Source organism: Miscanthus floridulus, chromosome 18 (genome assembly GCF_019320115.1).
Source record: "Miscanthus floridulus cultivar M001 chromosome 18, ASM1932011v1, whole genome shotgun sequence".
NCBI lineage: Eukaryota > Viridiplantae > Streptophyta > Magnoliopsida > Poales > Poaceae > Miscanthus > Miscanthus floridulus.
In genome coordinates this window covers 15,980,923-16,007,427 of record NC_089597.1, presented here as the reverse complement: position 1 = coordinate 16,007,427, position 26,505 = coordinate 15,980,923, and the positions used below count along the sequence as shown (strand labels likewise).

At 42.6% G+C, this 26,505-nt stretch overlaps 1 protein-coding gene, 1 long non-coding RNA gene and 1 pseudogene across 2 annotated transcripts; 1 reads left to right on the top strand and 2 right to left on the bottom strand.

Moving 5' to 3' along the window:
- Nucleotides 1–3,855: 3,855 nt before the first annotated feature.
- On the top strand, nt 3,856–7,790 carry LOC136520046 (granule-bound starch synthase 1, chloroplastic/amyloplastic). The gene is made up of 14 exons (XM_066513447.1): nt 3,856–4,023; nt 4,465–4,807; nt 4,929–5,009; nt 5,149–5,247; nt 5,343–5,432; nt 5,575–5,638; nt 5,732–5,832; nt 5,923–6,032; nt 6,140–6,383; nt 6,465–6,641; nt 6,739–6,930; nt 7,041–7,127; nt 7,240–7,368; nt 7,482–7,790. Exons 2-14 carry the CDS (start codon nt 4,475–4,477, stop codon nt 7,596–7,598), a joined length of 1,824 nt encoding a protein of 607 aa, XP_066369544.1. The 5' UTR covers nt 3,856–4,023; nt 4,465–4,474; the 3' UTR covers nt 7,599–7,790.
- Nucleotides 7,791–12,032: 4,242 nt separating this feature from the next.
- LOC136522179 (uncharacterized) lies at nt 12,033–12,335 on the bottom strand. The gene is made up of 3 exons (XR_010775803.1): nt 12,317–12,335; nt 12,194–12,241; nt 12,033–12,109 (listed from the first exon to the last, which is right to left on the bottom strand). It is a non-coding gene; the product is annotated as an uncharacterized lncRNA (long non-coding RNA).
- Nucleotides 12,336–14,977: 2,642 nt separating this feature from the next.
- On the bottom strand, nt 14,978–26,367 carry LOC136523352 (soluble inorganic pyrophosphatase-like; annotated as a pseudogene).
- Between the last annotated feature and the right edge of the window lie 138 nt (nt 26,368–26,505).

The window sequence follows — 26,505 nt, the reverse complement described above, 5'->3', positions numbered from 1 at the left end:
CTTCTCATGTGGCAATAAGTAAGTTCTTATCTTTGTTTACTTTCTCTTTACTTGTGCTATAGAATATTTCTTATCGTCCTATGCATGAATGAAAATATTTTATCTGTAAATATTGATGTTAGCTGTGGTACTAACCTTAAGAAATATAACTCTCAACACCCCTCCCACTTCCCGCAACCATGTACAGGACAAATCAGTGATTGGCAGAAAATGGAAATTATGGATGAATTGTTCTTTCTGCGGTCATGCTTTTACTCCATGAATATTATAGGTAAATAGTTGTTTCATTCTTTGTGAATTTATTTATACTCTGTAGGAACTGTTAGACGTTTTCTGGAGAAGCAAAAAGGCAAAATAACTGGTGTTGTTTTTTGTACTCCATGTACGGATTGGCTCTGCCTGAATATCTGTAACTTGAGCCATTCCCTTTTTAAAATTATAGCTTTATTCTATTGCAATTTTCACAAAAAACAAGAATAAGATCAAGTAAACGAAGTTCTCTAGTTGGTGGTTCTGGTTGCATTTCTCATGTTCTGACATTTTTCAGGCCGCCGATATACTGGCCAAGGAAGGTATCAGTGCCGAGGTAATTTGTTCTATTCAATATGTTCTTTAAATGTCACTACATATATCACATACACGTATCTCTGAAAACTTTTTATCTTGCATGCATGTACGCGTAAAAGATTACCTTGCATGGGCATGCATCTTACCAAAGTCTTGCCTAATGGCTGAATATGGACATTTATAGGAGTTGAAAGATTGAACATTTATTAGTGGTTGGTCAAATATCCTGTTTGTTCCACGCATGCTTCTCTATGGCGATTCCGCTTTTTCGGTTTGTAATATGGATGGTATTCTTCTTAGTATAAAGGCATGCAGTTCTGCATATCTCAAGAAAAAAATTGTACATGTACATGAATAAGCAAATCAGTAGCATTTCCGTGTTGGTTGCGTATGCTTTTTTGTTTATATCCATGTGGCCGGAGCAAGATATATAGAAGGGATAATGATGATGATTCCTACTTTCATAGTTTGATCAGGTAGTTGATGTCGTGGTGCTGATCACGTGGTTTGCCTCCTCTCTGGTGGCCGTGTGTTGGTCAGCGCGGTATGTAGTAGCGGTTCCATGGTAGTCTGACTATTTCGAAGTAGGATCTTTATCTTTTAGGTACATCCAAGGCAGGCCTTTAAAAAGTCTTGTGCTCAGGTGCCCCTTTTAGAGTAGTTTGTGCTTTGGGTAAGGTTTCACACCCATTCAATACCATGAAAAGTAGATATTTGGAACAGTTCTTGAGGTCTCTGCCATCTACCATTCCACCATCAGGTGGCATTTCTTGTTTTGCGAAAACTTGGTGCAGTGCATCTTATTGCATTTAATAGACTTTCATGTTTGTTAACAACATAATTTTTTATGATGCTCAACAGAAAGGAACCTAGTTATGTCAATGTGCCTGATTCAGTGGCAAGTGAGGTAAATAACTACTGCCTAGAATTTCAGGTGGTTTGTTTCATACTTCTGTATAACTAATGGTCATTCTATGCATCATGAAGGCTAAACATCGCCATGGATCTGATGAGACGCAGCCACTTCTTCCTGTATGATTTTGTAGAAGAGGTGGTTCTCCCCTTGCTTTCTAGTAGATTGTACTCCCATTCCAAATTATAGTTCCCTCTGGCTTTTTCTAAATCGAAGTTCTGTCTAACTTTGACCATGCAAAAAATGCACCAACATCTAAAAGATTTTTTTTCTTGAACATGCATGAGAGCTGTGTGTCTGTTAAGAAGAAAACAAAAAGACGTTTTGATAGTGTATTTATTTGGACTTTTATATATTAATATATTTTTTCTAAAATCTTATTCAAAGTTAGAGTAGTTTGACTTAGTACAAAACCAAAAATGAACTATATCTGACATAGTTAAAGTTAACAAGGTTGGTTAGTTTACTTGTTTATCTTTAATGCTAATTGAAAAATATATATTCTGGTCGAATTTAAATTGTAAATTTAAAATTTTTTTAGCAAAAAAATGATTTGTAGGGGCGGTTGGTACTGTAGTCGCCCCTACAAATCGATTTGTAGGGGCGACTGGTGTTCCCAGACGCCCCTATAAATCGATTTGTAGGGGCGGCTGGTGTTCCCAGACGCCCCTACAAATCGGCTACAGTACCAACCGCCCCTACAAATCGATTTGTAGGGGCGGTCTAACAACATAATTTTTTATGATGCTCAGCAGAAAGGAACCTAGTTATGTCAATGTGCCTGATTCAGTGGCAAGTGAGGTAAATAACTACTGCCTAGAATTTCAGATGGTTTGTTCATACTTCTGTATAACTAATGGTCATTCTATGCATCATGAAGGCTAAACATCGCCATGGATCTGATGAGAGGCAGCCACTTCTTCCTGTATGATTTTGTAGAAGAGGTGGTTCTCCCCTTGCTTTCTAGTAGATTGTACTCCCATTCCAAATTATAGTTCACTCTGGCTTTTCCTAAATCGAAGTTATGTCTAACTTTGACCATGCAAAAAATGCACCAACATCTAAAAGATTTTTTTTTCTTAAACATGCATGAGAGCTGTGTGTCTGTTAAGAAGAAAACAAAAAGACGTTTTGATAGTGTATTTATTTGGACTTTTATATATTAATATATTTTTTCTAAAAACTTAGTCAAAGTTAGAGTAGTTTGACTTAGTACAAAACAAAAAATGAACTATATCTGACATAGTTAAAGTTAACAAGGTTGGTTAGTTTACTTGTTTATCTTTAATGCTAATTGAAAAATATATGTTCTGGTCGAATTTGAATTGTAAATTTAAATTTTTTTGGCAAAAAAAATGATTTGTAGGGGTGGTTGGTACTGTAGTCGCCCCTACAAATCGATTTGTAGGGGCGGCTGGTGTTCCCAGACCGCCCCTACAAATCGGCTACAGTACCAACCGCCACTACAAATCGATTTGTAGGAGCGGTCTGGGAACCGCCCCTACAAATACATGATTTATACAGACCCTTGCGTAGGGGCGGCTGGGCAAACCGCTCCTACAAATGCACTATAGCTACCCCTGGAAATGATATTTGACGTAGTGATAGCTAGCCTCGACAAATGGAAAGCATGCATTTCCGATGATCCTTGTCCCTTTTTCTAGAATGTTTAATAAACCTCATTTCGCCTGCCTTGTGCAGGGGAAATTTAAAGAAAAAAAAAACCTCAGCGTATACGTGTAGCTTCTTCTCGTGCTGTAGAAATGCGAGTTCCTCTCGTGCGCGCGGTTTGTCATATTAGATGCACAACGCCTATACGTCTCGTCGGGTTGCATCCCATCGCATCATGTGGTGTCGAGCACCACCAACAACTGGGCACCCAACGTTGCCTCCTTTTTCCGTACGTACGTGTCGTCTTGCAAGTTCACGTTGCCAAGACCTTGAGTAGTGAAACGTAGAGTGCCCATCCGATGGAGCGAGCTGAGCCGTGCACGGAGAACCGATCGAGAGGAGCCGCCGGCCGGGCAACCCACCCAACAAGATCTATATATCTCAAAGCGATCGAAGCGGGAGACTGAGAAGGAGCCGAACTGAACCGGTGGCCGTCGAGCGATGCTTCCAAATTAAACGCCGCGGCACCGGCGCCACACCACTCGACAGCGCATGAAAGCGTTCGGTGCGGTGCGCGGAGCGCTGGCGTGCGGGTCACTCGCTGGTCAGCCCAGCCCAGGCTATGCCAATTGCCAAGGCACGGGGAACGGGTATTGTGGGGGCGCGGGCGGAGGAGAGCGTGGCGAGGGCCGAGAGCAGCGCGCGGGTCACGCAACGGCACGGCCCCCCGCGCTAGAAATACTGCAGACCCGGCCGGGGGGCCCCGGCACATCGCACACAGCCGCCAGGAGGAAGAGATCGAAGAAATAAACCACTGCCAGTCAGTGACGGATCGGACGCCCGGCTACTGCTTGAACGGGCGCCCCACACTGCTCCTGCTCCATCGATCAGCTACTGCACCGGCCGGCCGCGCTGCTCATCTCATCGATCAGGTTCCCTTCCGTTCCGATCCGATCCTGGCGCATTTTCGTCCAAATCCTGGCTGTCGTGTATGTGTTTGATCTTTGATGAGGCGCCTGATGCACGCCGTAGCACTGTACTCATCAGATCCTTGATTAGTAGTAGCTGACAGGATGCGCATGCATGCGTTTAGTTCAGATCAATGTTTCTTCGATCCAGTAGTCGTCTGTGTGTTTCGTATTCTGTTTATAATTCATTTATTTATCATGTATAGTATGTCTCTGTTGGACCATGATAGATTTTGTATGCCACACACTTGAACTTGAAATATAAGATCTTCCGTTCTTGTATTGTACAGTAGTGTCTGAACTCCAAGATTCGGAATCTAAACTCCAGTGATAACTGTAAATCTGTGTCCGAGGGATTAATCTATAATTTTTGTTCTGTGCACATGTCTCTTTTTTTTTATGCAGTGAAATCGGCATGGCGGCTCTGGCCACGTCACAGCTCGTCGCCACGCACGCCGGCCTGGGCGTCCCGGACGCGTCCATGTTCCGCCGCGGCGGCGTTCAGGGCCTGAGGGCGGCGTCCCGGGCATCGGCCGCAGGGGACACGCCGCTCAGCATGCGGACCAGCGCGCGCGCGGCGCCCAGGCAGCAGCAGGCGCGCCGCGGGGGCCGCGGAGGCAGGTTCCCGTCCCTCGTCGTCTGCGCCACCGCCGGCATGAACGTCGTCTTCGTCGGAGCCGAGATGGCGCCGTGGAGCAAGACCGGCGGCCTCGGCGACGTCCTCGGCGGCCTCCCGCCGGCCATGGCCGTAAGCACACGAATCATCAGTGATCTTTCGATCGCCTTCTTCTTCTTCCCGTGGATCCAGAGCTCTTGCTGCATGTCTCGTGGCGCTCGTGTATGTGACGTGTGTTGGGTGATGCCTGCAGGCGAATGGGCACCGGGTCATGGTCGTCTCTCCCCGCTACGACCAGTACAAGGACGCCTGGGACACCAGCGTCGTGTCCGAGGTACTCACACTGAGATCACTCACACACCATCAGATTCAGAACCATGAGGAGCTCATGGTTACTTGCTTTCCAGTTTCCATGCATTCATGGATCTGGCAAGGTCGTCTGAACCTTTCTCTGCTCTGATGCATGCATGCAGATCAAGATGGGAGACAGGTACGAGACGGTGAGGTTTTTCCACTGCTACAAGCGCGGAGTCGACCGTGTGTTCATTGACCACCCATCGTTCCTGGAGAGGGTGAGATGAGACTCCATTCCATCTGCAGCTGAACATGGTAGGCACCCATTGGTTGCAGTTTCAGTGAGCTTTTTTCGTCTGGTCGCTGGTTTCAGGTTTGGGGAAAGACCGAGGAGAAGATCTACGGGCCTGACGCTGGAACGGACTACAAGGACAACCAGCTGCGTTTCAGCCTGCTATGCCAGGTCAGGATGCCTTACTACTTCAGAATTCAGATCATCTATTTCGCAAAAAAAAAAAAAAAAAAAAAAAAAAATCCAGATCATCTGTCTGCAGTGACACTGTTGGATCCTTGGCTTATTCTCGAGCAATGCATGTTATCTGCAGGCGGCACTTGAAGCTCCTAGGATCTTAAGCCTCAACAACAACCCATACTTCTCTGGACCATACGGTAAGGGTTCAGTCAGTCTTTTTATCTGTTTAACTTGAGCATCTGCATAGGAAATGGTCGATCAGACTACTGTCATTTTACACATCCATACAGGGGAGGACGTCGTGTTCGTGTGCAATGACTGGCACACCGGCCCTCTGTCATGCTACCTCAAGAGCAACTACCAGTCCAACGGCATCTATAGGGACGCAAAGGTTAGTTTCCTCAACAATGTTGTCTTCGTTTCCATGTTCGTATACCCCATCTGGTTCTGAAACTGACTGTTTGCCACCTTCACGTACTAGACCGCATTCTGCATCCACAACATCTCCTACCAGGGCCGGTTCGCCTTCTCGGACTTCTCGGAGCTGAATCTCCCTGAAAGGTTCAAGTCATCCTTCGATTTCATCGACGGGTAATGCATGGGCAAACTACAATCTTTCAACTATTTTTTCATCAATGGTATTGGGTTAATATAAGGTGACATGAATGGTAACCCAACCTGGTTTAATCTAATTGCAGCTACGAGAAGCCCGTGGAAGGCCGGAAGATCAACTGGATGAAGGCCGGGATCCTTGAAGCGGACAGGGTCCTCACCGTGAGCCCCTACTACGCGGAGGAGCTCATCTCCGGCATCGCCAGGGGCTGCGAGCTCGACAACATCATGCGCCTCACCGGCATCACCGGGATCGTCAACGGCATGGACGTCAGCGAGTGGGATCCCAGCAAGGACAAGTACATCGCCGTCAAATACGACGTGTCAACGGTGAGCTTTGCCAATTTGTTGCTAGTCTGCTCATGTAAATCTTCCAGGCGCTGGTTCTGAGTGCAACGATGTCCGTTTCAGGCCGTGGAGGCGAAGGCATTGAACAAGGAGGCGCTGCAGGCGGAGGTCGGGCTCCCGGTGGACCGGAAGATCCCGCTGGTGGCGTTCATCGGCAGGCTGGAGGAGCAGAAGGGCCCCGACGTTATGGCGGCCGCCATCCCGCAGCTCATGGAGGAGGACGTGCAGATCGTGCTGCTGGTACGCCACCCGGCTACTACATGCTTAGTGTTACGGGCATCGGCAGGAGAAATGTGGCTGACTGGTGTGACGAACACGATCGATGCGATGCATGCAGGGCACGGGCAAGAAGAAGTTCGAGCGCATGCTGATGAGCACCGAGGAGAAGCACCCCGACAAGGTGCGCGCCGTGGTGAAGTTCAACGCGGCGCTGGCGCACCACATCATGGCCGGCGCCGACCTGCTCGCCGTCACCAGCCGATTCGAGCCCTGCGGCCTCATCCAGCTCCAGGGGATGCGATACGGAACGGTACGAGCACTGCAGCAGCAGAAACATCCTGAATCCTGATGTGAGAGAGAGAGAGAGAGACGATGAATGCTTTTTATGTGATTGTGATTGATGTCTGGCGATTCTTGCAGCCCTGCGCCTGCGCGTCCACCGGCGGACTCGTCGACACCGTCATCGAAGGCAAGACCGGATTCCACATGGGCCGCCTCAGCGTCGACGTAAGGCTAGCTAGCTCTTACATACCCTGCCCTGCCATGGATGTTTTTCTACGTACATGTATGAATCTGAATCAGCAAAGCGATTCTTGTTTCGTCCTTCCTTCCTCCCCAGTGCAACGTCGTGGAGCCGGCTGACGTGAAGAAGGTGGCGACCACCTTGAAGCGCGCCATCAAGGTGGTGGGCACGCCGGCGTACGAGGAGATGGTCAAGAACTGCATGATCCAGGATCTCTCCTGGAAGGTAAAGTACAGCACGACGTCAGAGCACAGAGCGCCAAGATCGTCGATCACACGCGTCCCGCTCGCTCCTCCTGTTGCTGATCGTGGCGGTTTGTTATTTGCAAAATAATGCAGGGTCCTGCCAAGAACTGGGAGAACGTGCTGCTCAGCCTGGGGGTCGCCGGCGGCGAGCCGGGGATCGAAGGCGAGGAGATCGCGCCGCTCGCGAAGGAGAACGTGGCCGCACCCTGAAGAGCTAGGCCAGGCCCCGGCCCGGCCTGATGATCTCGCGTGTAGAACAAAGATGATGGATCAAGTGAACATGCATCTTCATATGATATATATAGCATCTATGAGTTATATATGAAGAACTATATAGCTGCTTGTGGTAGTGTAATGTAGTGGTGGCCAGTGGCACAACCTAATAATAAGTACATGAATGAACTATGTGTGTGTAATTAAGTACCGATCGGTAACATTATATTGCGAGTAAATAATGGACTTGTTTCTGGGCAGAAATATAATGACAGAAAAATACCTACAGAAACATTATATTGCGAGTAACATTATATTTCTGTAGGTATTTTTCTGAGGGTACTTAATTTTTCATGTAACCCTCAGAAAAATACCTACAGAAATATAATGACAGAAAAATCCAATTTTTCTGTGGGTTCACCGTCAGAAACAATTTTTCTGTGGGTCTTGCACGCACAGAAAAATTGTGTTCGCCCAGATTAAAACTAATTTTTCTGTGTGTTAATACACACAGAAAAAAGAAATAAACGCACAGAAAAACACATGTTTTTTTTCTGTCGGTCTAGGTGAACTCACAGAAAAATTCATTTCGCCCAGATTAAAAAATATATAATAGATAGCATACATATAAAGATCCAAATGTTCAACACATTCATTAATGACATCCGGGCTACATATAGATGATGTTCAAATGATCCGGCATCAATACATTCAAAAGCATTACCATCTCATCTCAAAGTTCAAGTCTCAGTCAAGATGAGTAAAGTACCAGCATGCATCATTGAGTCATATTATACCTAAAACTAAAGCTAACAGATTAGAGCCTATCAAGGGCCTCGAGGTACTTCTGCTTGCGGATGTCAAAGAAGATCTTCATGGAGTAGCGGTTGTCCTCCAGCATGGTGAAGCCGCTGAGGTACCTCTCCACCTCGTCCCACTCGCCGCCCTGCACGAGGTCCTCGAAGTACTTCATGTTGAAGTAGAAGCCCGACTCCTGCTCCAGCCTGCACGGGCAACCGCAAAAAGCATCAGAAATCCCAGCTCACCCAGCAAAGAAAGGCTCCAAAAACCCCATTCATGATCATGGCGAGTACTCACTTGTGCACCGTCTCTTTGAACTTCTCCTCATCGAGGAACTACAGGATGAGGAAAACCAGCTCCCTGCTAAGAGACGACATGGCTCCCCTGATCACAGTCGGAGCCTCCAGCTCTCAAAAACCCGCCTAAACCTCGGGCCGCCACCCATGCAGACATTGAAGGTTGCTACTGCTACCTCACTTATAGTGCCACAATACTTTTCTAAAAGTACCACAAACTAATAAACTAGTGAATTCTACATTTTCACAACCACAATTGAACATAGTTTTGCAATTCAGTTAGCCAAATCAACATGGATCATGATTCCTGGCTGATCAAACCATGCTTTAAAATGTCCCATGGGGAGAAGAAGTCCAGCACTCCTGAGGCATCAAATAAAAATGACCCATGGGGCAAATCAGAAAATACATGGGACAAAAGAAAAGAAAATGGAGGTGATGGTGCCTAGGAGAAGAAGTCTGATGATGGCCATGGCAATTGGGAGCATCCCAGCAACAGGAAATGCCAGGGCCAAAAAGAAGGCAGATGGTAACTGGAAATGCTGGAGATGGAATTAGAAGACCAAATGCCAAGTCTAATGCAGGATCCAGTTGGGGTGAGAAAGATAAGATGGAGTCTGATGAGTATCTGAAAGTCCCAAAAAATCAGACACATGGAATACAGGGAAATCATATGAAAGTCCATGGGATAACACTGATGCACTACAGGATTCCTGGGTTAACAGTATTTCACCTGGAGCAAAAGAACAAGAGCAAAAGAACTCGAGAAATGGCTCAGATTTACCCATTATCAGCATGACAATTGCAACTTAATTTCACCTGGAGCTTAATTTAATTCTCTCTCTCTAATGGGAATTGAACTGGTCACAGAACTGGTTGCTTGTACTGGTACAAGCCATCCTAGTTAAGCAGCAAACAGAACAAAATATCCCAAGTACCAGCTCATAAGGTGCTAAAGTGCAGAAGTTCTCTAATGGAAACTTGATTCATCATAGCCACTCAAGAGTAGTACAAAACAAAAAAAGTCACAAGGTACGCGAATGGTGGAGGCAGGCAAGCACTGCTCCAACATGCAGGGGTGTGACCTCAAGGACGCATCCCTCCCAGACCCTACGGCCTGAACCCAACATCCATGCGCTGGAAAAATAGCAAAGTGCAGATAAACAGTGAGCAAGGAAAGAAACAGTGAGTGAAGCTTCCGCTGACTCTTAGTTTTGTTATATGTGCACAAGAAAAAATTGTGTCAAGGAAAACATTACTGCATGTCTACACGACTAGAGAAAGTACTATGATCCACACATCCATGATTTTTTCTTTTCTAAAATACAAACACATGCCAGGAGCTTATGCCAGGTATGCATGCATTTTCGTGAGCATTTAATGGTTGAATAAGCAATAACCAGTGGAGGCACTACTATCAATTTGTCCCTAGATCAGTAAATCTTTTCCACATAAGCTTACTAATCAGTTGCAAGAAAACTTTCTAGCTAGCAAAATCCAATATGAATGTCATTGATTACTGATAACTTCAGGCTTCATTTTTTTACAATAATTTTGCAAACGAACATACTCCCAATCCAAGCTAAAGATAAATTGGATGTGTTCAAACTAAGGCACCTACACATTAGAACTTGACATAGCTTAGCAAGTTTTGGTGCTTAACCAAAGTACTTTCAACAGCAGCACCTAAACAATTATCATTGAAATATAATGCATATGCAGAAGTCACATTTCATCGTCAATATTTATGTGTCTGTGCTGCATATGAAACTACTTATATATCTTTTTCAAAGAAAGCATAACAGGGATATTACTCAAAAGAAATAACGCATATACGTGTACCAAATTTGGTATATGGCATACTAACCTCATTTGGCTGCAACTTTAACAGTAGCTGGTTGTCCAAGCTGGATTCTGCACAGAAGGGTAACTTTAGCATCAGCTTCCTTGCATGTCAAATATCTCAAGTAATTGTATACCATCATATTTATCAAAGTTTAGTATCATTCAATATATTCATTTATCAAATAAGTATCTTACTCTTCTTATTCTCAGCCATAAGACATGCCCTCTTGTTACTTGTAACTCCACTAAAAATTGGAGCAAAGACCTGACATGGTTCTATTTGCCAAATCAGAGTAAAGAACTAAAGAAACTAGAAAGGGTGAGCAAAAGTTAGGCAAGTTGAATCAGATGCAACCTCTTGGGTAAAAAAACACACAGAAGGTATCAAAGGGTGAGCCTTCAATCAAGTTGTGCAGGTTTGTCAACCAAGCATGTTTTAATATTAATGGTTAAGTCAGCAGTTTTGACTGCAGCAACACCACAGGGACATTTATTCCCCACCCAAGGACTTCTGGGGATTGGTAGATCTTGCCTTGTTTAGGATCAGTGTCTATTCTAGTTTGATTGGGTTAATTAGATATTCTGAGGTGTTGTATAATACTTAAGTTGGAGAGCAAAATATTCAGAAAGGCAACTCATGGGAAAATGGCACAGCAATGAACTCAAGTTGGGAACAAAATGCTAGTGCTGCACATACATAGCATTTCAGTACAACAGAGAATTAAGTAATGTGAAGCGCTAACCCAAGATAGATTGAGAAATAACTGTTACTAAACAATAATTGTCAAAGGGAGAACAAAGGGGTGGGCGCATACCTGGTGAGAAATAACTCCCAGCTCCTCTATATCACTGTAAAGCGTCAAAAGATTAGAGTTTTACCTTATTGGCAAGGATCCCAATATCACACCACTGCAGTTGAGCACAGCAGTAGCACTTTTAGCCTGGAAATTAAGAAACAAATGGATCTTATTGAGATGGGGGTTTATTTCTTGAAAAAAGAGGAGAAACAACAATTACTCCTATGTTACAACAAAAGCACCATCTAAAGGACCCAGCTTTTACAAATATATTGAATTAAGCATTGCCTTCAACAAATAATCAGCACGAGAAGGCTCGAGAAAGTAAGGCAGTGCAAAGGAACAGATCAGTTATATACTAGCACAGAGTAGTGATGATATCTCAAAATAATAATAAGAAGAAAAAAATAGGTCACGAGCGCTGAACAAAACATGATGACAAGGCGCAGGTATTAACAGTTCTACTAGAGTTAGGACCCACTTATAGTACTCAAAGTCTCAGTCTTAAACAGTCAGCGTAGATTAGCACGCAAAATTATACATTTGAACAACAGACCTTAACTCGGAGGCACTGACCAATCAAATCACTCAAACCAATCAAATTACCTTTGTGATGACAAAAGGGAAGGTCAACTAAATGCTCCTGATGGTGGCAATGAAACAACACATATAAAGATTTTGATGGCAAACTAACCTCAGGACCATTGGCGAGAGAGTGTACAAGGATGTCAATGCTACCAAAATCATTCTTTACAGTCTCAGCATATTCCTACCAGATTTTAAATACATAGGAATCAAGCACGGCACTGATGCTGATTGATGGGTGCAAAGGCACATTGCATTTGCAACTAACCTTAACGGTCCAGTTTGAAGCTCCAGCATATCTTTTGTTTACTTTAACCTGCAACAGGGACAAAAGGTTCATAAAGCATGAAAGAAAAATGATAACGGAAACATCATAAATGATGAGCTTTACATCTTCAGGAACATCCTAGGGGTGTCATAAACTGCGCCAGCTCTACCAAATGAACCAAACACAACCAAAATGCAACCACAACCATTACTGAAACTGAAAGTAGCATCACTGATATATAACATAATAAAGTATACGACAAGCCTCGTCGAACATTATTAGTCACTCAAGATACTGAACATGGAAGTAGTCACTCAAGATACCTGAGCATGGATGACCAGGGCAGGGCAACGTAGGTCGAGGGCAGGGGAGAACTATTCGCTTGAGGAGAGAGATGCAGGGGAGAAGCGAGGTGGAGAGAGAGAGAGAGAGACGGACGCGAGACCAAGGGAGGTGACGGGCTCGATTCCGGACTCAAGTTGTCGATCAGCTGAAATCAATCATTTTTTCGGGTCCGTTAGACGCGGCTCCCATTTACGCGTTACTGCTATCTTCCCACCGGAGGAGACAAGTCTGGACCATAAATCAGCGACTTGTGTTTTTTTTCCTATATATAGTTTTTCTGTGCGTGTATATAGTTTTTCTCTGAGTTTTGAAGAGACCGACAGAATAATGTTAATTTTTCTGTGTGTATTGACACGCACAGAAAAATCGCGCAATTTTTCTTTGGGTTTTCGAATATTTCTGTCGGGATTTTTGAAACGCACAGAAAAATTTATCACCCACAGAAATATTCAAGTTTCCAGTAGTGACGGTGCAAGCCCCATATGGGCATCGAAATCCATCGTTGTCGAAATCCTTTTTGGCGTCTTCCTGGCAAGTTTTGGGATCACATGCTTTACCCCGTGTCGGGATCTTTTTAGACGTACAATTTTTATTGGCGGCTACAGCATCTGGAAAGAATAGAGATTAATAACATTCAGTGTATATATTCGAGTTGCTGAAATAATGAACTCTCTCTCTCTATATATATATAGGAGAACAAGAAATTAATGGGTACCGTACACGAGGAAGCCGACTGCCAGGAGCACAACCATATTAGCCCTCCTCATCTTGTCCTACACTATTGGAAACGTCAAATTTACCGAGTGTTTTTATGTTTGCCGAGTGTATTCCCTCAGACACTCGGCGAAGAAGTTTTTTGTCGAGTGCTGCGCTAAAAACACTCAGTAAAAAAAAACACTCGGCAAACAGGAGGTTTGTCGAGTGTCAAAAAAAAACACTCGGCAAAGAGAGGGTTTGCCGAGTGTTTTCTTTTTTACACTCGGCAAAGAAATAAAATCTTTTTTTCTAGAAAAGAAGGAGAGGAAAAAAAAAAAACTTTGCCGAGTGCCCAGATCTAGGACACTCGGCAAAAGAAATAAATTCTTTTTTTTTCTGGCAAAGAAGGAGAAGAAAAAAATGAAAAAAAAACTTTGTCGAGTGTCCAGATCTAGGACACTCGGCAAAGAAATAAAATCTTTTTTTCTGGGAAAGAAGGAGAAGAAAAAAATAAAAATAAAACTTTGCCGAGTGCCCAGATCTAGGACACTCGGCAAAGAAATAAATCATATTTTATTCCTGGCATGCGCCATCCCCTCCCCCTTCTTCTTCTGTCGCGGCCGCCCCTCCCTCCCTCCCATCCCCCTTTCCGGCGTCGGCGCGCCCCTCCCCTCCCTCTCCGGCGCCCCCTCCCTCCCTCCCCTCCTCCCTCCTCCCTCGCAGGTGCACCCCCCTCCCCTCCCTCTCCCGACGCGCACCCCTCCCTCCTCCCTCGCCGGCGCACCCCCCCTCCCATCCCTCTCCGGTGCTCCCCCTCCCTTCTCCCTCCTCCCTCGCCGGCGCGCTCCCCTCCCCTCCCTCTCCGGCGCGCCCCCTCCCTCCCTCCCCTCCTCCCTCCTCCCTTGCCGGTGCGCCCCCTCCCCTCCCTCTCCAGCGCGCCCCCTCCTTCCCCCCCCCCCTCCTCCCTCCTCCCTCCTCTCCCGGCCCTCCTCCCTCTCCCAGATCCGGCGGCGCCGCCCCCTCCCGGCCCTCCCTCTCCCGGATCCGGCAGCCTGGGCGTGGTGGCGCACGGCGTGGTGAGAGGTAGGAGAAGACGGCAGCTTGGCTTGGTTTTTTTTATTTTTTCTGAAAAATTGTTTGCTGAGTGTTTTTTGGGCACTGGGCAAAGTCTTTACCGAGTGAACGACAAAAAACACTCGGCAAAGTTAATTTGCCGATAGAATTTTTGCCGTGTGTCCTTTGCCGAGTGTTACACTAGGTAAAAGATTTGCCGAGTGTTTTAGTGGCTTTGCCGTGTGCTCCCGTTCCCCGTAGAGCTAGATCTGTTACTCTGGAACTGTGGTTGGCTAATTAACTTGTGATTATTTGTGATGGAGAACAAACGGAATGACAAGCATTTATACTATATAATGTGTCGTAACTCAAAAGTGCCCAATACATTAGTTCTAAAACTGGGCCATACAAATTCAAACTATATTAATAATAATCATTAATTGCATTGATTTGTAGATAAATATAAAGATACGGATTGTAGAAAAGAGTTAGGTTTGATCTCGATTCTAAGCTTACATATGTGGAAGATGAATGAACTAGTAAATAATTGCATTGGTTTTAGAATAATAAAATTGAATTGATTATAATTAATTGCGTTTATTATATATTTTAGAATAGTAGAACATAATTGATTACAAATAATTGCGTTAATTTTGTGGGAAATTTTTTTGGAGCTTTGTTAGGCCAGTCTCAGTGGTGTAGGCGCTGGCTTCGGGGCTGCCCGATAGGGATGAAAACGATCGAAAACGATAGATAGGAGGCCAAATCACTTTCATTTTCACATTTTTTCGAAAACAAAATCGATACGATATTGTCGGGAACGAATACGACACCGATATTCCGGTAATTTCAAAAACGATAGTAGTCGATTGGAAAAATACATCGATAATGATCGGAATCTATAAGAGCGATATCCTAAAAACGATAAACACGTCAAACCGTAGAACATGAGAAGAGCCATAAACTCAACCTATTTCGCACGACAATAGTAATAAATAAAGTCACAATTGACAAGACCACAAGCTAAAACCACATTTCACATCATCTTATGTCTCAAACAAGCTAAACCCCAGATTCCGTCCGTGTTCGTGATGACTGTCTACAGTTAGGGTGGTGCAGTACGTGATTAGCTGATTGCCTTGTTCCTATAGGAATGAAGTACTTGCCGAATAGTTCCTTGCCACAAAAATATTTGTCTTATGTGCTTGCGTGTGCAGATGAGATGCTTAGATGTGGGCCAACTGGACCTAAAGTATATGCATTACATAGTCTATAAATAAATTAGGATTCAATACCTTTGAATCGGTAACTACGGACGGTAAATTATCGGTATTAATATGGCAATCTTCAAAAACGGTCGGAAGAGGGCAAAATCATTTTCGTTTTCATTTTTCGATTATTTTTATCGTTATCGTTTTCGTTTTTCCGATTACCGCTACCATTTTCATTTAGGCCCGAAAATCGGAAAAAAAACTCAAAAATGATTTCCGACAATCAGAAATTATCATTTTCGTTTTCATCCCTACTGCCCGAGGCGACGCTTGGTAGACTCTGCGAGCGCGTGCTTGTCGGGGAGGACCATGGGGGCAAGGCGGCTGGAGAGGTGCCGATGCGTGAACTGAAACGCACAGTCCTCACCAGACTCGCTGCCGCCTTGCCCGATTCCGTGGCAGAGTATAAAGAAGGCGGATGACGAGATCTTGGGTGATGGCTAGGTCACGGGCGGGGCGTGTGGGGGAGTGGCGTGGGCGAGCATGGGGCGAGGACGACGGCGCAGGCGCGAAAGGTGAGGTCGACGACGCGAGTGTGATGAGCAGCTTTGTGCAGGGAGGGAGGCATGGACGAGCGGCGGCGTGGGCGAGGGGTTACATCTAGATAATCACACTTGCAACATGCGTCTGAAAAAAATAGATGAAACATTGAAAACAGAATCTTACAACATACGTGTACAACCACTGCAACATATGAAACATCCCGATCTACTTTTACAACATCCATATGAAACACTGGCAACATACCTATAAAATATCTAAAATACTTGAAACATACGCTTACAACATGAGTTTTTCACCCTTCTTTCGGATGACACAGAGCAGAGCAGGGAATGGTCAGTTCCGGCCAGCCGGCGGCTGAGGTGAGCGCGTCCAGAAGTAGGGACGCCATCACCATATCATTATCGATATACATATACCAATGTGACTGCTGAACAATAATAGTATATGTGTGTATGGATGGACGTGTCTGACTTCGAAGGCGAGGAGATCGCGCCGCTCGCCAAGGAGTGGCCCTATTTGCTTGAACTTATCAGCCATGTTATAGTATTTTTCTCTTACAACAATTAATGAACAGTACTTTTCAGTCTGGCTTTTCAGCGAAACGACCCTGAAGGACGCCAGGACCTTTGATATCACGTGTAGAAGAAAGCTGATGGATCAAGTGAACATGCATCTTCATATAATATACTAGATATATGGTCGTGCATTGCATAGGACCATAATTTTTTTGTCCACGTCTATGGCGCCAGAGAGATAATTTTCATGAGCACCCATTAACCTATGTTGTTGCCGAACCAGCGTTGCAAGCATTGCTCCTTGATGGAAACAAGGCACAGTTCACCATGCCTCCCACATATGAGCCACATAGTAGGATTAGCCTGCGGGAATGGAGCATTGATGATAGACCGTTCCATTGTGGCCATGCGCACAGCACCAGGATCGTCGCTACAAGATTGTAGTGTCTGCTTTTCTTTGTCTTTGATCGCCAATATGCGAACCTTCAGAGAAAATTGGATATTTGCCACCACTAACCGTGGCTTTGCAAAACAGTCATCGCTTTACAAAACTATCGTTGCTATTATTGATTTCTCCTCTTGTATTCCTGCCATTGCACCCTTTTTTCTTATTTTCTTTTCTATTTTCCTTATTTCTTTTTTCCTAATTTTTTTCTATACGTACTTGATTGGAGTTTGAAAGGTCGCGTGGGGCTCGGGCGTTTTTTTCTACGGAGGGACTCGGCGTTTTTTTTACGGATACGGATAGGCCGGTGTGGCGGGGCGATAAGACGATATTGATGCTTATTTTTTAGGCGTAGAAGATATAGCGTCTATGAGTTATATATGAAGAAGAACTATATAGCTGCTTGTGGTAGTGTAATGTAGTGGTGGCCAGTGGCACAACCTAACAATAAGTACCCCCTCCGTCTTGAAAAAAATGTAGCAGGTTCAAACCTAGATTTACGTTTTTTTTACGGAGGGAGTACATGAACTAGTTGCTTATGTGTGTAATGTACCGATCGGCAATATTATATTGCAAGTAAATAAATGGACTTGTGTAGTAGTGGAGTAAATATAGTCCCTGCTGTTCTGTGTGCTTATTATTCCTGTTATTATTCAGCAATCACACCGGTACATGTATATAGCATCTCTAATAGATAGTTATGTGCTTTTAGTGGTAGACGCCGTTGCAGTGGCACCAAACAGATGCTATATTATATCATATATATTTGCAAAAGTCTATAATAAACAAGCTTCATATATAAATGGGTAAAGTACACTTTACAACCCTCAACTTGCACCAAAGTTCGATTTTCAACCTTCAACTATGAAACCGGTCAAGAAACACCCTCCAACTATCAAAACCGAACGAATTTGGTCCTCGGCCGGTTTCAAAAGCGGTTTTCTATTTTCGGGAGGCGCCAAAATTTTAAATTATTTTTTTGAGCATCTTAACGTCCTCAAATGAAAAAACTCAAAACTACAAAGTTGTAGATCTCATTGAGCTCTACAATTTACATATAAAAATTATCTTTATCTGACATCGTATCGAAGGGTTTCCTATTTTTTGAAATTTGAGTCTCATCACGCGACAAAATATGGTGCTGAAATTTTATATTATTTTTTCGAGCATCTTACTGTCCTCAAATGAAAAAATTAAAACTATAAAGTTGTAGATCTCATCGAGGTCTACAATTTACATATAAAAATTATCTTCATCTGACATCGTATTGAAGGGTTTTCTATTTTTTGAAATTTGAGTCTCATCACACGATAAAACTGTTTTGTCGCGTGATGAGACTCAAATTTCAAAAAATAGAAAACCCTTCAATACGATGTCGGATGAAGATAATTTTTATATGTAAATTGTAGACCTCGATGAGATCTATAACTTTATAGTTTTAATTTTTTTTCATTTGAGGACAGTAAGATGCTCAAAAAAATAATATAAAATTTCAGCACCATATTTTGTCGCGTGATGAGACTCAAATTTCAAAAAATAGGAAACCCTTTGATACGCTGTCATATGAAGATAAATTTTATATGTAAATTGTAGAGCTCAATGAGATCTACAACTATGTAGTTTTGAGTTTTTTTCATTTGAGGACGTTAAGATGCTCAATAAAATAATTTAAAATTTCGGCGCCTCCCGAAAATAGAAAACCGCTTTTGAAACCGGCCGAGGACCAAATTCGTCCGGTTTTGATAGTTGGAGGGTGTTTCTTGACCGGTTTCATAGTTGAAGGTTGAAAATCGAACTTTGGTGCAAGTTAAGGGTTGTAAAGTGTACTTTACCCTATATAAATTATTGGCGACTCAATATGGAACTTTATTTAATTTCTGTATTGATGTCATCAGTACGTCATGCATGGCATCCTCCTACAGTCCTACCACCATAGCCAGTATCTATTTTTCGCACACGATGCGCTGGCAATCTCCAGCAACACAACGGCCCTGGATGATGCAAGCCGCATATGGGCACCGAAATCCATCGGCGTCCGAATCCTTTTTAGCGTTTTGATCGCAAGTTTTGGGATCACATGCTTTACCCCGTCGGCCTGTTCGCTTGGTTGTAATTCGTAAACGATCGTAAATTTTCAGCCAGAACAATATTTTTCTCTCACACCAAACTAGCCAGCAGTGAGCTTCTCAGACGTACAATTTTTCTTGGCGGCTACAACATCTGTAAAGAACACCAGTGGAAAGAATTGATAGAGAATAACATTCAGTGATCCGATATACATTCGAGTTGCTGAAACAATGAAACTATATATAGGAGAACAAGAAATTAGTGGGTACCGTACCGGAAGCCAGCATGAGGAAGAGGAAGCCAACTGCCAGGAGCAGAACCATATTAGCCCTCCTCATCTTATCCTAACTAACTAGATGTGTTACTCTGGAACTGTGGTTGACTAATAATTAACTTGTGATTATTTGTGATGGAGAACAAAAGGAATGACAAACATTTATACAGCGGATGGAGGGCTAATGCATAGTTCCAATAGATTAGTTCGAAAACTGGGCCATACAACTTTAAACCATATTAATAATAACCATTAACTGCATTGATTTGTAGATAAATATGAAGATATGGATTGCAGAGAAGAGTTAGGTTTCACCTCGATTCTAAGCTTACATATATGGAAGATAAACTAGTTAAATAATTGCGTTAATTTTAGAATAATAGAATAAATTTGGTTATAATTAATGGTGTTATTTTCAGAATAATAGAATAGAATTGGCTATAATTAATTGCGTTAATTTTAGAATAGTATAAATAGAATTGGCTATAATTAACTGCGTCAAATTTGTGGGAAATTTTTTTTGGAGCTTTATTATTATAGTTGAAAGGTCCTAATGGCTAGAGGGGGTGAATAGCCTATTAAAATTTTCTACAACAACACTTAACAAATCGATAAGACAATTATGAGGCGATGCAAGTGTTGCCCTAGCTTACAAAAAATGCAAGCCACCTACCACAATTCTAGTTTCTATTTTCTCTAACCGCACAATGGCTATGGCACTATACTAAGTTAGTGTGCTCTCAAAAGCTAACTAAAGAGACACACTAACCAAACTAACAAGCTCTCACAACTAGCTACACTAAAGAGCTTGACAACTAATTTGTGGTAATGTAAAGAGAGAGAGCAAGATAGTTATACCGCCGTGTCGAGGAGTGAACCAATCAATCATAAGGATGAATACCAATGAAGACCAATCACCTCGGAATCAAATAATAACACAATAATTTTTCACCGAGGTTCACTTGCTTGCCGGCAAGCTAGTCCTCGTTGTGGCGATTCACTTACTTGGAGGTTCACGCGCTAATTGGCATCACACGCCAAACCCTCAATAGGGTGCTGCACAACCAACACAAGATGAGGATCACACAAGCCACGAGCAATTCACTAGAGTGCCTTTTGGCTTTCCGCCGGGGAAAGGTCAAGAACCCCTCACAATCACCACGATCGGAGCCGGAGACAATCACCAACCTCCGCTCGACGATCCTCGCTGCTCCAAGCCGTCTAGGTGGCGACAACCACCAAGAGTAATAAGCAAATCCCGCAGCGAAACACGAATACCAAGTGCCTCTAGATGTAAACACTCAAGCAATGCACTTGGATTCTCTCCCAATCTTACAAAGATGATAAATCAATGATGGAGATAAGTGGGAGGGCTTTGGCTAAGCTCACAAGGTTGCTATGTCAATACAAAAGGCTAAAAGAGTGAGCTTGAGCCGGCCATGGGGCTTAAATAGAATCCCCCATGAAATAGAGCCATTGTACCCCTTCACTGGGCACAACACGGGGTGACCGGACGCTCCGGTCATGTTGATCGGACGCAGGACCCCAGCGTCCAGTCGTGTGATGCACGCAACGTGTCCCCTCTCTTCAAATACTGAGCGCCCGATCCCAACGGTCAAGTGATGACTGGACGCGCTGCTGCGAAATGACCAGACGCTGGACCTCAGTGTCCAGTCGTTTCCAGTAAGCATCCAGAAGCAAGAAATCCGGTCATGCTCGATCAGACTCACCCACCGTCCGGTCACTCGGTGTCTCCCCTGCGCGCTGCCACATCAGCAGGACCGGACGCACCCCTCTAGCGTCCGATCATAGACCGACGCCAGCGTCTTCGCTGCTTCTACTGACCGGACACGCCGGTCCTACCGAGACCAGCGTCCAGTCACTTACAGTGACCTCCGTCTTTTCAATAAAGGGAGCCAATGGCACCGTCGGACTGTCCGCACTCTATGGGCGAACACTCCGCCGGTGAAGTTCCTAACCCTTGCTCAAATGTGTCAACCACCAAGTGTATCACCTTGTGTACATGTGTTAGCATATTTTCACAAATATTTTCAAGGGTGTTAGCACTCCACTAGATCCTAAATGCATATGCAATGAGTTAGAGCATCTAGTGGCACTTTGATAACCGCATTTCGATACGAGTTTCACCCCTCTTAATAGTACAGCTATCGAACCTAAATATGATCACACTCACTAAGTGTCTCGATCACCAAAACAAAATAGCTCCTACCATTTATACCTTGCCTTAAGCCTTTTGTTTTTCTCTTTCTTCTTTTCAAGTCCAAGCACTTGATCATCACCATGGCATCACCATCGTCATGTCATGATCTTCATTTGCTTCACCACTTGAAATGTGCTACCTATCTTATGATCACTTGATAAACTAGGTTAGCACTTAGGGTTTCATCAATTCATCAAAATTAAACTAGAGCTTTCAATAGTGTTGAAAGGTACCAGTGCTACTTTCAAGTAGTTTTTGTTGATAGTTGATTTGACACAAGAAAATAAAAAATCAAATTTATATACAGTTAAGAGTATTGTAGTACAACCTCAGTTTCAAATTATGTCTCCAGCATTTTTTAGATACATAGTAAAAATTCTGTATCTAGAGTCTAGACATAATATACATCTAAATACATAGCAAAATCTATGCACTAGAAAAAAATAAAATAACTTGTAATTTGAAATATAGATAATAATAGTAATTATTTCTATTTTTCCTCAGTAATTAATCCCTCCTGCGTATCCTTGGTACGCTACCACTGACCCCGCCACCACCTCGGAGAGGTGGACAGGTGGTAGTGGATTAAGTTCGGTCGAACTTTACTTGTTTTGGATGCACTTGGATGCTGGGGCCTATTGGATTTGGATGTCCATAATCATTTGATCTAACAAAATCCAAAATCCATTAGGCATTAATTCAAAATCCATTTTTTCTATCAATTTTGCTAAAATTTTAAGGTGTGAACATGGGGTTTCTAATTTTAGCGTCCGACTTTTAACATGGATCCATGTATACACATCTAATCACATCGATCTAGACAAAGTAGCGGGCAATCATATAAAGTCATTTTTTTTAAATAGTCAACTTTGCTAAAATTTTACGATGTGGATGCTAGGTTTTTAATTTTAGGGTCGGCTTTCGATGTGAGACCCATGTATACATCTATTCAAACGAGTTTCAACTTGGATTTGTTTTTCTATTGGACATTAATCATCTTGTATTAGGATCGTTTCGACTTGGATTTGTGTTTTTCTATTGAGTCTGTCTAGTGAACAACCATGTGTTTTAGCAAAAGCTAGCACATGGATGTTTGCTGGCTACAGAACACACGAGTTGTAACAGATAAAAAAACACGTGTTTTACCAAAAGCTAGCACATAGATTCTGTGGACCATTAGATCTGGATCCAACGCCCAAATTCTGTTTCAGTTTTTTTTGTACGCAGGCAGTGTTAACGGGTCCACGAATCAAACCCGTCAAACCTTACCAGACCCGCCAAAGCTTAACGGGCGGACAAACCAATACCCGCTAACAGAAATTTTGCTCATTTGGGCTAGAAGTGAACTATTGGTAGTAAACACATGTACAAGCTTATTGACAAAATAACAACTCTGCCACTGCAGAAAGAAACTCTACCACAAATCAAAATTAACTCAGAGCACCCAATTACTATTTTAGATGCTGCTAGATTTTGCACATTCTTATATGCAAATTAAGTGTAATGCATTATATTGATGAAATTACTACTGACACAAAATATTTACTCACACATAATTAGATGTTCTCGGTGAAAAAATGCACAATGAATATCATATTCAAATATTACAAAACAAGAATACAAAAATTGCACATTTAAAATAGTGCAAATACTACATATTGTTATTGCAATTATACTTTATATGTATATAAATACATAATCCACCTCAATAAATCACTAGGTAACTAAATAGCTTGGACGACATCTACACCACTAATCCAACCTGCTTATCAATGTGGGCCCTAAGAATGATCACATCACCAATGAAAAGACCATAGTTTAATTAGTACAAATCAATAAGTCGTGAGGATTCCCTAAGTACTAATGGAAAATTAGTAGGGAAAGTGCTAAGCTTACATGGAGTACTAAATAGCCTCTCGTGCTGTGGTCGTAGGCAAGAATGCATCGACAACAACCTCTTTGTTCTCATTTTTGTTGTCTAGGATATATCGCTAAGGAAGCTTATACCTGTAGATATGATTGTCCCAAATATAATTGAGCATGTGTAGTAAGACGACAGTAGATGAATTAAGCAGGATACAGTCTTCAAAAAAGCGCTTGATCTCTTGTAGGCGGTGAGAAGACAGCTCACTGATATAGTTGTAGTGACGGTATTTAGGATCATCAGCAGTCTGCTATTATCTTGTCATCTTTTTCACCCTGACAACGCCCAACAGATACCATAGTTAGAAACGAAGTAAAAGCAGGGTTGTTCTTCTCCCTTTACATCAAATAGTGTCTAACGTGAAATACCTGGTCAATCATGGGCATAAGGCCAATTGCTCTTCCTCAGAGAGGAACGAACCAGGAATAACAGGCTCCTGCATGAGATAAATCATCACAAGGTCATGACACTCCTCGTATGATATCACAAAATTCGTTCACAAATAACTGCAATTGACTCAACTATAGAGTAGCTAGTCAGTCTGACTGTCTGAGAATGTTTCTACAAGAGAACTAATGTTTGCTATCCTTGAACAGAAACAAGGACCTTGTAATCCAAAGAGTGAATACTCTACATTCTTCACAAATGTCCCCACAAGACAAAGACAAGTGGAAGAAGGAAGACTAACCTGCATCAGAACCAACATTTCCATTGGGTCATTGTCTTCACAAAGAGTCCTCGGAATGAAACCATAATTGTGAGGGTATACAACTGATGAGTACAGGACTCGATCAACCTACCAAATTATAGCACATGTCAGAAAGAAAGAAAAATAAATTAAACTATTACATTTCATTTGTGCAGGACTCAATCACCCTGTACTAGCAAATTTCTAAAATGTGTCGGGACAAATCACAACTAACAATTTTTTCTATAGGAAGATAAATATCTACAAATCTAGCAAATCTATGACAAGCACTGAAGATAAATGTCTGAAATCTCTAACAGCCTCCTACCAAGAATTAGTTAAATTATTATTGAGGGATGTAGCCTGAAATCTCTGAAACATGGTAGTAAACTATATGTAAAGCGCAGGTTAGCTTTGCATACGGCTACATCCCTCAATAATAATTTAACTAATTTGTTTTTTCGTGAATAGAATAGATTAATAGAAATAGAGCACTATTGTGGACAAGAACAATAAACGCCACTAATCCATTTGTGGATAGGCCTGAGGAGATACTATATGTTCAGAGCATCTATAGCAGTTTATTCACATGCCCGGGAGCATGCAGCAGCAGCAGCAGCAGAGTGCGGCCAAGCTGCAGATCGGACGCATTGAGAGAGAAGATTTTAGGATTTTGAGTAAATCAACACAGACAAAAAACAATGCATACAGGAGGGTAGAAGTTTACTGGAATTCTGTCAAGGTACTTCTCTCTGATCCGGTTAGCTACAGACTACCTCTTCTCTGTAACAAAAGGTCTGATAGATCAAGGGTTCAGTTATGTAACATGTTAACAGATTTCAAGATGTGTTAGCACAAATCACAAGAGACAATTTTTTCTATGAAAGGACAATGACAAATAATAGATGTGTGCTAGCACAAATTACAATCAACAGAATTCAAGATGTGTTAGCACAAATTACAAGTGACAATTTTTTATATGAAAGGACAAGGACAAATAAGACGTGTGTGCTAGCACAAATCACAATTAATAAAGTTCAATATATGTTAGCTGGCACAAATCTATGAAAAGACAAGGACAAAAATAAGGTGTGAGCTGGCACAAATCTATGAAAAGACAAGGCCAATTTTGAAGTTCCATCATACATGTTAGGCTTAAAATCTATTATCTCAAAGATCTGGTAAAGAATCAAATACTAGTCCCATGACAAGTAAACTTACCCATAATAGAGAAGAATATCATGAAACCAGCTGATATATGCACTACCCTTCAGCTACCCTTCAACATTTTCACTGCAGTTAAGAAAACAATTGTCGTATCAAGCCGAAAGATCTATTCCTTAAAGAGAAGAGTTGTATTAAAATAGAAATTATATGCACTCCATAAAAATATAGGGTCTGATGCTTACATTGAAACAGAAGACCCATTTCCACTCCCAAATAGCCCATACAGAAGAATATCGATGTCCTAAAGCAAGAACAATTGCATGCTCTAAGTTGATTAAAATAGTGACAAAGTTATTTATAAAGACCAGATATTGCACATGTTACACACCATAATTGCAGTAGTTGAAGTGTGCAATTTACTACTAATAAATGTGCAATCAACAAAATGGTGCTTCTACAGAAAGGAATAGAATAAAATCACGGTTCAGTAGAATTCTAATGCAGTTTGCAGTAGAAATTCATCATTCTCCATGGCTACATGCAGGTCAAAAAATTGCCTAGCTCAAAAAACTTATGCTGGACTACTGAAGCAACCTCATATTCACAATTAAGTTCATACCAGTTCACAGTTTAGATAAGTTAAACTTAAGTTCACAAAAAAATACACTCAAATAAGAGGTGTGTGTTAGCACAAATAACAAAGAACAGATTCCAACATGTTCTAGCACAGATTACTATGTTGCTATCCAAAACCTAACTAGACTAGTAGTAGACTAGATTTATACATTTGCATGCATGCTGGTTTCACATGAATTGGTGCAAATTAAAGTCCAACTAGAAGAAAAGCACGGCATAGTAAGAAAAAGAAGATCTGGCTATCACACTCCCATCTAAACTTTTGTTTTCCCATGAGTCCTCATCCCCTGTCCTCAATCAACCACAAATACAACTAGAATGCCATTGGTGCAAAAAGAAGATCTAGCTATCACAGTTAGCTTGTCCATGTTTACATAGTTTCCACCAATGCTCTTCTTCCTGGACAGCAAGCAAATTCAGAGGAATCCGAGCACAGGTATCAAGGCAAGAGCCAAGGTTGACATCGAGCCGATCACAATGCCATTCAGAAAGTGTGATGTCTTATT

What these genes read in the sequence shown, in the direction of transcription:
- LOC136520046 (XM_066513447.1), top strand. Translation starts at nt 4,475, where the DNA reads ATGGCGGCTCTGGCCACGTCACAGCTCGTCGCCACGCACGCCGGCCTG. An exon ending in ACGTGCAGATCGTGCTGCTG is followed by an intron (nt 6,642 to 6,738) that starts GTACGCCACCCG and finishes CGATGCATGCAG; the next exon opens with GGCACGGGCAAGAAGAAGTT. An exon ending in TCCAGGATCTCTCCTGGAAG is followed by an intron (nt 7,369 to 7,481) that starts GTAAAGTACAGC and finishes AAAATAATGCAG; the next exon opens with GGTCCTGCCAAGAACTGGGA.